This window comes from Anolis sagrei, chromosome 3 (genome assembly GCF_037176765.1).
Source record: "Anolis sagrei isolate rAnoSag1 chromosome 3, rAnoSag1.mat, whole genome shotgun sequence".
In the NCBI taxonomy this organism is placed as follows: Eukaryota; Metazoa; Chordata; class Lepidosauria; order Squamata; family Dactyloidae; genus Anolis; species Anolis sagrei.
The window spans coordinates 89,350,077-89,364,242 of record NC_090023.1 but is presented as its reverse complement, the minus strand read 5'-3'; the positions used below and the strand labels follow the sequence as shown (position 1 = coordinate 89,364,242).

Genomic DNA, 14,166 nt, shown 5'->3' with positions numbered 1-14,166 from the left:
CATGTCTTATGCCCACTCCCTGCGGAAACAAGAAGTAAAGAATATTTTTGCCATACTCTGAAGCATTATAACCTCATGCTGGTAGAATAATTGATGAACACAGCTTCTCATGATTGATACAGAGATTTTCAGTATTTGAAGAAAATGCAATCCTTTCCTGAAATTATTTGAAGTTAAAATGTTTACAGACAAGAGAAAACATTTCCATAAGCATGACTAGTGTAGTATGTATTACTTGAAATATAGCTAAGTCTATTGGAAAGCAAATGTGGATGAAAGTCATGAGAATTATGTAATATAAAAGATACTTTATTTATCATTTAAATATTATATTATATTTTAAAATATATAAAATATTAATTGTGTTGAATTCACTTCAGAATTCCTGCCAGAATTCCTGCCAATCTATATTAGTTGACAAAAGAGGAAGATTTAGTACTAAATCTTGCTATTTAGCATGAAGTCAGCTGAGAATGGTTCAACCAATATTCATCCTAGTGTTTTAAGTTGCTTGTTTGCTGCTGCTGCTGCTGCTTTTTAAAAGGTTATTTTTCCAAAGCTGGAAACTAAGCTGTACACTTCTAGCACATTTCTTAAACTGCTAGATAATGCAGTATAACTGAGATTTCTGCATGGACGAGGCCACTGCCAGAATGGTGTGTGTGTTGCTCTTTGTAGATGGCATGAGAACGAGAGCAGGTCCAAAGAGGGAAATATACTTTACTCCTTATAGGCAAACAGGAAAAGGCAAACAGGCATCTTGTGTGGAGAGTTGGAACAAGGGGGACAAACCGTAGCTGACAAGGCAAACAGACATTTTTTTATTGGGGCTATACCTCCAGCATATGTAAGCTGGTTGCACTGCTGGAAGGCCTATGTACCAATACCACAGCTTATCAGAGCTTTTTTGAACAGAGTAAAGAAGGCTAATGGAAGGCAAAAATATGGATAATGCCTATAGAAAGGAGGAAAATTCCCAAATGTAAGAGGCAGACACTTGAAAAAAAAATGTAACAATCAAATGTAGAATTATCAAAAGACATTCTATCAATTTGGAACTATGGCAATGAGGCAAAGCAGAAGGGAAAAGGACCACAGTCACAGACAGTAAGGAATTTATCTTGCAGTGTTATGCAGATGGAAAAACACTTGCTGGATCCCAAAGAAACAAAAAAAAAAGGGTGGTAGTTGTAGTTGAATCCCTCCTGAGGGGAACAGGGAAGACGAGATGTCACCAGAGGTATATTGTCTCGCTGGGGTGAGGATTCATGATGTAATGGAGAGCCTGACAGGATTCATTATTCCTGCTGACTATTGGCTTTTTCTTCTGATCCACATGGGAAATAATGGGTTAATGGAGAACCAAACACACACTCTCAGCTCTTAGAGATCTGACTTCAATAAGTTGAGAGAGTATTGTAAATCCCATGGTCAGAAAGACTTGAAGGGAAAGGAGCTCATGATGTATGAGAGTGTCTTAAAGGCAAGGTATTTCTGGCACAATCGCACACAATTCAAGTGATGAAGAAAGGTGGGAGGTGTCTGAAGATAAAAAACTTTCAAATGAGCTGAGATTGAAAAGGGGCATGTTCAAAAAATGAAAGAAGGGAGAAGTCACCAAAAAGAAATAGAAACATATATCCAGTAGCTGTAGAGAAAAAGTCAGAAAAGCTAAAGCTTGGAATGAACTCACAATTGTTCAAGGGATGGATTTTTTTTTTGTTATGTTTGGAACAAAAGAAAGAAAAAAGTAGAGCAACTGTAGGAAGAAGATTGTCAAAGGCTGATCGGGAAAAGGGAAAAAGTAGAACTATAACACTGCTGCCTTGGCCTTCTGTCCAAAGAAAAAAAGTGTTCAACCTGGTAAATACAGAACAAATGATGCAGCAAGGGGACTGCAGCCTAACATTGGTAAAGAGATATTATAAAAACTCCTTTATGCTATTAGGCCAGGGGGTAACACAAACCCACCACTGCCACACCAATTATAATAACTGGGCAGATGGCTATCTGATCAATCCCACCATCTACCCCTAATCATAAAGGCAGTCTTTATGGCCAAACACTATGACTGGACAGGGGGCAAACAGATCCCACCAACTGTCCCTCCTTTAATAAGGAATTCACACCACTTTGGCACTTATAGTGTTTGAGGGGATGTCTCTTTAGTAAAACCTTCGCTGCCACCATAAACCAAATAATCAGGAACCCTCTAGCTATTTAAAAATATTAAAAGGCTTTTTATTCCACCAAGTACTGTATATTATCAAGGGCTTCTTTGAGGGGAAACAGGAGAGGTTGATTCAAAAAGGAAAGTGACTCAAACCACAAATGCCACTTGACTCAGGCTTAAATTTTTAAAAATAACAAGAAAGGTTTATTGAGTAGAAGTTACAGAATAAAGCGAATGCAGTTGTAGAGGCTTGGCTGTTACAATTAAAGTGTTCTTTGTTCTTAGAAGCGTATCGGTTGCATGAGTGAATGGTTCTATCTTTGTTACAGTTCCTATTACAAAAACCCAGCTATTTTCTTTTCTAAAATAGCTTTAACCAGTCTGCCACAGCCTGCTTTGCTGTGCAAACTTCAGGCAAGCTGCCTATTCCTAACAGAGACTCCTAAAACTCTAATCCTACTCTAACATCACCCAGAACTGAACTGAACTGTCAAAATAAACTTCTCTCTTTCCCTCCAACTGGCTAACTCCCCCCCCCCCTTTTCCAAACCAATCCTGGCTGTTGCTGGGCTGGCTCAGGCCTAGGCCACTCCCCCTCTCTGAACTGGAGTCTTCCCTAAACTAAGATGGCTCCTGCAGCTCTCTGCCAGGCCTACTAAACTGAAACTACCTAGCCTGTCTCTTCCTGGGCCCTGCCACCCCCGGCTGGCAAGGTAAGGGATCTTCACAGATATCAAGGAAATACCCAGCTAATCTGATTTCTAGTTTCCAGGACCAGATGAATTGTAACAAGTGGTATTCAAGGAAATTTGCAGGTCATATCATAACAGATAGTAATTGAGAATGATTGGAGAACAAGACAAGTCCCAGCAGACTGGAAGAGAACAAATGTCCCCATTTTTAAAAGGGGGAAAAACAGGACCCAAACAATTATCAGGCTAATATCAGTACCAGGAAATATTCTACAGCAGATCATTAAAGAGATGATCTATGCCAGTCCTTCCCCAATACAACGCCCATTATTCCATAGCATTGAGTCATGGCAGTGAAAGTGATGTCAAGCCGCATTAATTCTACAATGTAGATGCACCCAAATAATATTTGAATTGTACCTCTTTATCCTGGAAATAACAGACTAGTCGGTGCTAGGACTTAGTCCTGGCACACTTGGTTACCATATTTATTAATGACTTGGATGATTGAAGAGAGGTTATAGTTTTTTAATTTGCAGATGGCACCAAATTATGGTGGACCATCAGGAGAGAACTAGAATTAGTGTTCAGATCAAGGAATGTAAATACAGTAGTACATTTCTTCTTATTGTTGAGCAGCTACTGTGTACAGTTCTGGATGGAAAAGTCCTAAAAGGTCCTAAGTCCTAAGATGGAATATATTCATAGAAGTATGACCAAGATCATTGGGGGTCTGGAACTCATGTCCTATGAGGAATGGCTTAGGGAACTGGGAATGTATAGTTTGAGGAAGAGAAGATTTGGGGGGGGGGGGGAGTGATGGGATAGCCATTTTTAAATATTTGCAAAGATGCCATGCTGAAGAATGGAGCAAATGTATTTTCAGCTTCTCCAAACATGAACGATCTGATTCAAATGTTAAGAAAGGAGATGCCATCTAAACATTAGGAAGAACTTCCCAGGAATGATAGCAAAAGGATAATTTCATTACATTTTGGATACTCCTTCAGGCAATGTTAGGGGTTTTCTCTGACATGAATCAACAGTTTTAAAAAAATCTATTCAGGTTTATTTGTTGAAAAAAATCTATTTCAGGTTAAACCCACAAGTCAGTTTCTGGGCTAGTTACTGTTTGATAATACCTTCCCCTTGGCATAAAATGGCCGGGTGAACCATAAATGTTGCCCCCTCTTCATAGTGGAAATTTAAGGGGAAAATATTTTGCCAGGGGGCCTTGGAGCCACAAAAACAGCCTTGTGGGCAACGTGTAGGTTATACCTTCCCAGCCTACGCTCTAAAATATACCAGAATTTGCAGATACTCAGGGAAGTATATCAAAGGTAATGAGGGTTCTTCTAAAGGAACAAAGCACTTTTTTGTCAATACAGTCTGTAAAGTCAAAGCATTTCATGTGGAAATAGAATTGAGGATATCATTACAACAACATCTAAAATGTATCCTATTTTAATGATGTAGCTTTTCAGCTGAAATTCCAGAGCCAAACTTTGAAAGTTAAAGAAAAATGAAGAAGAATAGTAGGATTGCCCTGTTCTTGTTCTCCAGGTATAGACCATCCCGAGGGCTGATTATGATACTCTAATAAAATCAGACATGGAACTACATTGAAATAAATCCAGATAATCAGTTTAATCCAAGAATTGCACAACTTGTGCCTGCTTGGAAAACTTGGCCAAGAAGGAAATGGTTGTTTTTGAAATGATAACAAAAGGAAGCATATGAGAAGGAACTAATTCATCCTGTTTAACAAAGCTATGTGCAGCATGTTTATGTTGGAATGTATTCAGATTCTGGTTTTAATTATTTGGAATGGTTACCTAAGAAGACTTGGATTTTTATGTTTTGCAAACATGGCCCCTTCCAAAATCCCTTTTATCTCTTAAATTAAAAAGATGAGATTAAGGTGCTAGTAGAGTCTAAAATAAAAGACCTTAAGAGTTAGCTACTTCATCCATCATCCTAACTGACAATCATCATACGAATAAGTATTCTAATTGAAATGCATCAAAATCCATTGAAAACTATTTAGTCGAATGACTACTTTTCTAAAGCTTGTATGTGAAAAGCAAGACTTCTTACCATGGTCTGCTTTGGCTCCAAATAAAGAATAACATGTGTTTTTCCTAAATAAGAAGTTTTCTTCCTGTACAGTTCTTCAAAGGTACTAACTGACTGATGCTCATTAGCAAATTATGTGATTATTTCTGGCTCCTAACTTTATGCACTTTGCTGATAATGTAGGAGTGTGTTAAGCTTGGCTTTGTTATCCAGAACTAAGCAGTTACTTTTAATTGTGAGTCATGTGACTTCTTTGTACATTTAAAGAATAAAAGAAAATTAAATAAGTATATGAATGCTACATAATATTCCAGACAAATAAATCTTACAAAATATTTAAACTCACAGTTTATAAAACCAAGTTCTACAACTTGAATTCAGAAGTGATAAAGGACAACAGTGAGCTTGAGCAGCCTTTTATTTTAAGATGACAATCTGAGTGACTTAGCTAATTAGATTGCATTTTTGAGAGCAGGTTGTTGTGGAAATTTTAATGCTGAACTTCCCTGTTACACAAGACAAGGCAGACACCGAGTTTTCAAAGGATTAGGTTCGAACAAAAAAAAAAAGGAGGAAAAAATCATATTTGGTCAAAAATACTCCTTTATATATTCTACACAGAAAAGCAAGAGAGTTTAAACAGAAAGAGAGAGATTTAAGTGGAGAATATTTCTTTTGTTTGTTGGGGAGAAGATCAGTGGAAAGAAAACTCCTTGATCTCAAGAACTGAATATGCCAGGTATCTAAGATAGTTTTTTTTTTAAAAAATCTATCCAATTTAAGAAAATATAACCTCAGATGTTCCCCATTTTGTTTTGCTCTTTTTGTTTCATGTTTCTTCTTTATTTCCCAGGACTCTAGGCCCCACTCCTTAGTACTAAATACTAGGCTAGTGCATGGATCCATTTTCAAAAAAAGTCTTCGGTTGGCTCAGATGCCATAACGGCACGGGCTCCACCACTAATATTTTTTGCCACAACAGAACAGCATAGAACATTGTCAAATACCAAGCTGCTTTCGGTTTCTTTTAGTTACAGGGAGGGAGGCAGCCGCTAAAAGAGAAAGGATCCCAGAAAGAGTGATTTTCTCAGCCCTTGCCTTAAACCCAGGTCTCCTCTAAATACAGAAGAGAAAGGATTGCAGGAAGGGGAGTTTCCTAAGCCCTTGCCTTGAACCTGAGAAGCCTCCCCCCCCCCTTTGCCACCAATGGGCTGGATTGAAAATGACACTTTTGGCTTCCCAGAGCAAAAACGGATTTCTTCTCTCCCAAAATTGGGAGGCTACCAAAAAACAAGTCGACCCCCCACCAAAATCCAGGACACCGAAACGGATCAGGGTTTACCCTGATTGCACAAGCCCTGAGTTCCTTGTGGAGATAGGATGGTATATAATAAAGTTTTGTTATATTATTATTACTTAGCATTGGATTCTCCTTAGCAAAAATCGTAAGTCTTCAACTGAAGAGGAGTGATAGAAAAACAGTTTTCTGAACAGTATGCATGGGAGGAAAAGCAGATTTGAAATAGTTTCTGTGATCCTGTCATGGGGTTTTCTTGGTAAGATTTGCTTAAAGGAGCTTTGTGTTTGCTATCCTTAGACACTGAAAGAGTGTGAATTGCCCAAGGTCATCTGATTGGTTTTCATGGCTAATCAAGGGTTTGAAGGCTGGTCTCTAGTGGTCTAGTCCAATGCCTAAACCACTACACTGGCAATACATTATAGGATAATAAGAGTTATTCAGAATAGAACAGAACATGATGGCTATCCAGAAGGTTCTTTAATATTTTCTGGTAGGCTTAAATGTAACTTGGGATTTGCTGACTGGAATCTGGCTTTTGCACTATTTTTTGTACCTACAGACAACATTTTTTTTTGTCAGGAGAGGAAACCTATACACAATTCCTTTAGCTTTGACACAGCCTTCAGAGCTTTACTGCTGTTCCTGGCAGCTTTCCACACTGCTGCTTCTGGGACGAATTGGATTCTGTAGCCAGTATATCCAGTGAAGAATACTAAGGACAAGATATGCACGTCCCGAAAGCTAGCACATCTCAGCTTCTCTGTAACAATACTAGTCTCTGCTGTTGAAAATGTAGGAAAATACTTAGAGAAATGCAGTTCAGGTGAGAACTAATCTTCATTTAGAGGAAAATGTCGAGAAGACACTTAAAGCAGTTACATATTAAGATGCTCTTTCTTTCCCTTGTTTGCATGTGTTTTGCCACCAGAGGTTGTAGAAATGGAGTTGGTGCTAGGCATTTGTGTTGAGTATTGAGCTGGTGGTCTATCACAGTTGTGCCACAGGCAGAACTGCTAATGTGAGGGCTGCTTTTTCTCACCGCATTTTTACTTCAGTGGGATAGAAGATCCCTACATCAGGTTTAGGTCTCTTCTAAATTACTACAAACAAAATATGATTGTAACACAATCATAGGAGAGAATATAAGTGTGCTTCTTCCCATGCTGCCACTCACTTTGCCCTATTTCAACCATCTTGTTGGCACATTTGTACTGGCAGACAGGTCTGCCAATGTATCTCTAGAGTTCTGCCAGTACATTTCTCATGTTGTTGGTGTATCTTATATTTCACTATCACATTAGGAATATTTATTGAGTTCTACATAACTCCTTAGCTGGTAAAATACTCAGTGTATGATTGTAGCCCATAGAGTTCAGTCAGAATGCTTTCGGGGCATCTATATGTGGGTGGCATGGTCTTATACCCGAGAAATAAGGGTATGATTTGCCTTTATATATTTCAGAACCACATGAAACCTTATGAGAAAATATTTAAAATTATCATTAAGAATACGATTTGCATTTAGTACCTTCAGGATTGCATGAATCCTTACATTAAAGCTTTTCAAATTGCTAAGATTATTGAAAAGTTACTGCTTTGCTTGCCAATACGCCAGCTTTTGTAGCTTGCATCTTAATGAAGTGCCAAACTATTCTCCTGAAACCAATTAACATTTATAGCAAATATGGAATGTTGCCCTGTTTATGTAAAGAGTAATTCTCATGCATCTGTATCTTGCTGTTACTTTATCAGAAACAAGCAACAACATAATTTCCTGTAGTTTTTATGTTTCAGGGTTTTTTAGGAGTAGTAATTGGAATGGCATCATTTGTTTACTGCTTTTAAAATTGTATATATTTTGTTCTTTGGTGATGGAGAGTCTTTATCTGTAGTATTGGCACTGCACAGTCAACCAGCCAAAACATACATGCACAGAAATAAATCCATGCACAAACTGTGGAAATTATGTTCTGTTCCCAAGCTGTGTGACTTGAAAAGTCCCACTATTAAACATACATAGCAGAGGAAGGCATAGATGAGTGATTGATTTTACCGATAATATGAATTGTATCATTTGTTGGAAATTGGTGTAAAATAAAGCATCTCCAAAAGTGACATGTGTTGTATCCAAACAATCTGTAATGAAAGAGGAAGCTGTCTGCTGGAGATAAGTTATGGGACACATGTGGCCAGGATACATGACGTATGAATAGATTTTTTTTAAAATTAAGATTGAAGTAAAAACCTAGCCAGATTTCTTGAGATAACAAATTGTGGATTATGATTGCAATAGAAATTTTAATTGGAGAACTACATAGGGGTTAGTCTCTCAGATTTTGCAGTTGGAAAGCTGCAGAAGTTTTTGGAATTGAACTAACTGCTGCAGGGTAGAAGGGTGTTTTATTTTATGTAACTAGTCACTCTTGTCTGAGCGTGCAGATGACAATGAATGCTTATCACAGAATATTAATCTTTGTAATTTAAAGGAGATAATTTTATGCCAGATGTAATTGCAGTATTTGAAAGACAGTGTATATATTACATGTGTATGAATGTTGCTTGGTATCATGATGTGTGGAATTAATTTCTGTTTAAAACACCTTTGTACAGGCAGTCCCCAAGTTACAAATAAGATTCTGTAGGTTCTGTAGGTTTGTTCTTAAGTTGAATTTGTATGTAAGTCAGAACAGGTACATTTTTAAAGTGTAACTCCAGCCAAATATATATCTTTTTAAGCTTTGGATAGCATAGGGAAAGGTTAACACCCCTGTAGTGTTTATTTTGCTGTCAGTGCCTCTGTTCCGTAGGTTTGTTCTTAAGTTGAATTTGTATGTAAGTCAGAACAGGTACATTTTTTAAGTGTAACTCCAGCCAAATATATATCTTTTAAAGCTTTGGATAGCATAAAGCTTAGATAGTTTAGATTTCACCTCACTTTCTGTCCTTGTGATAATTGGATATTGAAAAATTTGGCTTGCTGTGGAAATAAGGATTAGTAAAAAAATTTCAGTGTAGATACCTTTTCCTCATGAGAACTCTTTCCAAGGAGTGAATTCACCTTCTGGGGGATACATTTCTCTCCCTTCCTGTTGTCTCACCCCTGTTGAATTGTTTGTAGGTCATATGTTAGTAAACTGGCTGGGATTTCTGGGAGTAGTAGGCCAAAACATCTGGGGATCCACAGGTTGAGAACCACTGTTCTAATGAGTTATAGCTAGCCCTTCTTTTTATATCAGGGAAGATTCTCTGGTCTGGGGAATTTGGCTTTTCATCTTTAAAGTCAGCATTGTAATTTAGATGACAATTAAAACAATCCTGGAGAATTATAGTTGCTATAGACCAAAACACTCATTATTATAAATAATATTATCCTGCCATATATTCAAAGTTTGAGATGGAGCACAGTTAAAAAAAGCTCAAGGATTAAAACAATTTAAAAGCAACTTAGACAATAAGAACTGATCAGTATGATCAAATTATAATACTCCAGTAGATAACAATCAAGCTAACATCACTGAGCCCCAAAAGCCCGAATCAACAATATTTAAATTTAGCACTGGAATGAGATCAGTGTTTCTGACTCAAGACTAGAAGAGTCCACAATTTGACAGGGCCAAGAGGGCCTTTCCCCCCATCAGTTCCTCCACCATACAATGTAAAACAAAGCCTAATATTAATTGAAACGATGTATTTGTTGAGTAAGTGGATCTTTTGGAGAAGCAACTCATTTTGCTGTTTATTTTTCAGGAAACACATGAAATTGTGGCCATTAAGAAATTCAAAGACAGTGAAGGTAACTTTTCCTCATTTGTGTATGAGAATTTATTCGTAATAAACTTCATTAGTTTTGTGTCTTAAGATAAACATTCTCTATTTTAATGTAGTGTACACTGAACATTGATATTTTTCTGAGAATCAGCAGAATAATCTACAGGCATAAAACATTATTGTGTGCTTTCCTAAGATTTCTTGAGATAATGCTTCTTGAGATAGTGTTGAAGTAGTGTTAGAATTTGAAGCTTCAGAAACTGTAGGCATTTTCTTGCTATTTTTTACCTAGGCTCTCTCTAAACCAAAGACTTTGTGTTCAGGAAAATAGATTACAGTTTTTGTTTACCATTCTGTTTTATCCTGGCATGTGTTATATAGGCTTTCTGGATGATTTAATCCATGCAGAAGAATTTTTAAAAATATCATGCTTAAACAAGATGAACTCTGCAGATGCTTTTTGATTTAGTCTACAGTTTTCACATGCTTTGTTAAGAAGCATAGAAGTTTCTATCTTGAAAGGGTTTTTTTCTGTAGCACAACATAGGGTACATGTAACTATTATTTGATATAAACTTAACAGCAATGTTTTAAAAAATGTCTCAGGACTGTCCTGATTATCTATTTGTTGCATGTCATGGAGCATGCTCTGTTACATGACCCACTTTGTGCTGCATATTCTGTAGCCAAAGTATGGATGAGGGAAAAGCAGACCATATAGCTGAACTGTGAATTGTCTTGCAGTTACTGAAAAAGCATGAAAAGAGGGATATTCTGGGAGATAGTCTAGCCCTTTAAAAAAGATATGAAGTGTTATTTTCCTTTTGCCTCCTACATACAATAAGAACTGTAAGATGACAAAATGCAAAGCTTTTAAAAACATCTTGATGCCTAATATATCATAAATCCACTATGGCTGACAGGCATGTGAAAAATTACTGCTCTTTGTCCTGGTTCTCTGTTGAAAAACCCATTGTCCAATGAAAGCAACAGCACTTAATGAGTCAAGAACAGAAATGTCTCATTGGTGCTCAGTACATAACATTAACTCTACATCTTTTGAATCCTTTTTCAAGACCGTACATCTTTTTTGTCTAATACAATTTCTCCCGAATATACACATGTATTTGTATGGTGCTGAGATAGAATGCAATAATAGTCTGGTTAGTACATTCAGTGCTGCTGCAATTCTGGTATGAAACAATATATTGAGAATGTTTGTTGATCTAAAAATTAGTTTAAAATGTAGATGGACTTATCCATGGGTTAGTAGTGAAACCAGGTTATACTGCTGTTAGGTCAATGAGCTCTGTGGTCCCTGCCGCTTTGAGTGCTTGAGAGGTGGCAGCTGGCAGCTGGAGTGACAAGGGGCAGCCAGATGCTTTGCCCCTCTACCCTTCATTCCTGCAGGAACCAGTGCTTACAATACGCTCCACATTTTGCGGAGCCACTTTCACACTGGATCTGGGATGTACTTGGATCTGCTGCACCACATTTTATGGCTTAACAGATTTCCCTGCAACTTTTTTTAATGTGCTGCAGTGTGCATTAGCAGTGTGCATTTTGTGGTTTTCATAGTTTCAAGTCGTCTTGAAGCCACATTATGCTGTTAGTGTAGATGGGGCCATTGGCCCCTGGTTTTTGGCCCAGGTTTTTTTTAGAGAGTTGATTGTCTGACTAAAATTTCTAAGGTATATAGGATACGTCTCTCCTTGCCTTCAGATAGGGCAGTGTTCTGGAGCTGTGTTTAATGAATAGAGTGGAGGAAGAGAAGGGTCTAGAAACTGGTGAGAAAAAGTAGTGAAGGAAGAGGTTGTAGAGTGGAAGAAGTTGATTTAGGAAGGTTCAAACATCCCTCCTGTGCTAAAGCGCTCTTCCAAATCGATCACTGATTTATTCCTCTTGATGCTGGCCATTAACCTTTCGGCTAAGGTTTACATTTTTATGCCATGTTTGACTACTTCATTTGTTGTTCATTTGCAGTAAAGTATGGTATTGGATAAAGATCGGTACTATTCTCAGTGATGTTTAAAGTCACTCTTTCAGGAAGAAAAGGTCACATTCCAGTAATGAGAGAAAAGAATAAAAATTACTTGTAAAAGAAAATCACAATGCAAACTTGTCCAAAGCCAGCCAAACAGAAGAAAAGTGGGGTTAATTTTTGAAAAACCAATTCTGTCTGTTTAATTAGTTCAGGTATTCTACAGCCATTTCAGTCATCACTTTCACATTATAGTTTTCATATTATGGCTTAAGAGTAAACAGTTGAAATACTTACTATTTTATGTTGTACGTTATGAAACATTCTCGGTCTTGTGCCTGTTGTAAATGTTTAGTTGGACTCTTCTGTACTATTGGGGCAGGGGTGTCTTTCAAACATGGGAGTATATTTTACCAATGTTTCTTTAACTTTCAGAAAATGAAGAGGTCAAAGAAACTACTTTACGAGAACTTAAAATGCTCCGTACTTTGAAACAGGAGAACATAGTGGAGCTAAAAGAAGCATTCAGAAGGAGAGGGAAACTATATTTGGTGTTTGAGTATGTAGAAAAAGTAAGTTTTTTATTTAGAAGGGGAAAAGGTTGATACTCTCTCACACAAGTGGCGAAAAAAAATGAATTAATGTAAAAAAGAAATTAGCATTCACAGCTTTGATTCCAACAGAAATTGTACTACTAAGTCTTGAAGTCATTAATTTGTGGCATCATGTGAAGGTGCTTTTATTTTACCATGTTTTTAATGATTAGGGAAAAAATAGTCAGAATGAAAATGGAAACCAGAGTAGGCTGTCCTATGGAGGCAAGCTTGATTTACCCACTCCATGTTGCCTTCCTCTTTCTGGGTAAACATCCTTTTTATTCAGGTAGTTCTTTGGAAGTTTGGTTGAGTTGTTGCAGAAAGATTGTTTAAGTTGGACAGGTATCCTTTTTTTGCCTTTATTGATGTGTGTTAGATGCTTTAGGGTGTATTGCTATCTGTATTGAGTCCAATTTTGTATTTTTATACTTTGCATTGATTATGTAGTTTTGTAATAAATGGTTTTGTTTATGGTTCCAGGTTCTTCTTGCATAAGGGAAAAAACAAAATATTTATAATTATTCATTATTATGATATTTTTTGCTTATGATCATACTGCTGAATGTGGTCCTAGTAGTGTAGTTTAAATGTATTTTAAATTTTGTACTATGATGATTTTTTTAAATTGTGTTATATTTTTAAAATGTTAAATACCACCTTAACATTCTGTGCCAGTGGAAAGGAGGGATATATAATGGTGTTAGGTCCCCGAGCTTGGGTTAGGGCACCAAGAAATATATCCAGATTCAGAAGCTATCTGCCTTCAGGCTCATGTGGCAACAGTGGGTTTTGCTCATGTGGAATCCCAGTGTTCTTGCCCCGGTTCCCTCCCTTATTTTGTCTGATAGGCAGGTGGTTTATTGATGAACAAATCAGCCACTCAGTTAAGGTATCTATGCTTCATACTAAGTCAACCTTTTCAGCTTTTATCAGTAAAATTTGTAGCTAGTTTGTATTCCACAATGTAATATATTTGTGCCTTAGAATCATAGAATTGTAGTGTTGGAAGAGACCTCATGGGCCATCCAGTTCAACTCCCTGACAGATGGCCATCCAGCCTCTGCTTGCATTCAAAGCACCCCTGACAGATGGCCATCCAGCCTCTGCTTAAAAGCCTCCAAAGAACAAGCCTCCACCATACTCTGGGGCAGGGAGTTCCACTGCTGAACAGCTCTCACAGTCAGGAAGTTCTTCCTCATGTTCAGATGGAATCTCCTTTCCTGTAGTTTAAAGTTGTTCTGCGTCCTAGTCTCTAGGGCAGCAGAAAACAAGCTTGCTCCCTCCTTCCTATGGCTTTCCCTCACATATTTATACATGGCTGTCATGTCTCCTGTCAGCCTTCTCTTCAAGTTAAACATGCCCTTTAAGCCACCTTCAACCAACTACATTATATTTCTGCAAATCTTGGATGTTCCATGTCAGGTTGTGTTTACCTCACAACCTCTGAGGATGCTTTCCACAGATGCAGGTGAAACGTCAGGAGAGAATGCTTCTAGAACATGGCCATACAGCCCGAAAAACCTACAGCAACCCAGTTTTTTGGCTTTTGCTTTTCTGTTTTCCCTTTCTCAGAAGAGCTA

General features: G+C 37.5%; 1 protein-coding gene across 3 annotated transcripts in view; it reads left to right on the top strand.

Annotated features, from left to right (window-relative positions):
- CDKL5 (cyclin dependent kinase like 5) overlaps positions 1-14,166 on the top strand; it is a 69,290-nt gene that overhangs the window by 19,386 nt on the left and 35,738 nt on the right. For all 3 annotated transcript variants that reach the window (XM_060770066.2, XM_060770067.2, XM_067466788.1), the window contains exons 4-5: positions 9,989-10,034; positions 12,426-12,562. In XM_060770066.2, coding sequence (XP_060626049.2) covers positions 9,989-10,034; positions 12,426-12,562 — 183 coding nt within the window. The remainder of the gene's footprint in view (positions 1-9,988; positions 10,035-12,425; positions 12,563-14,166) is intronic.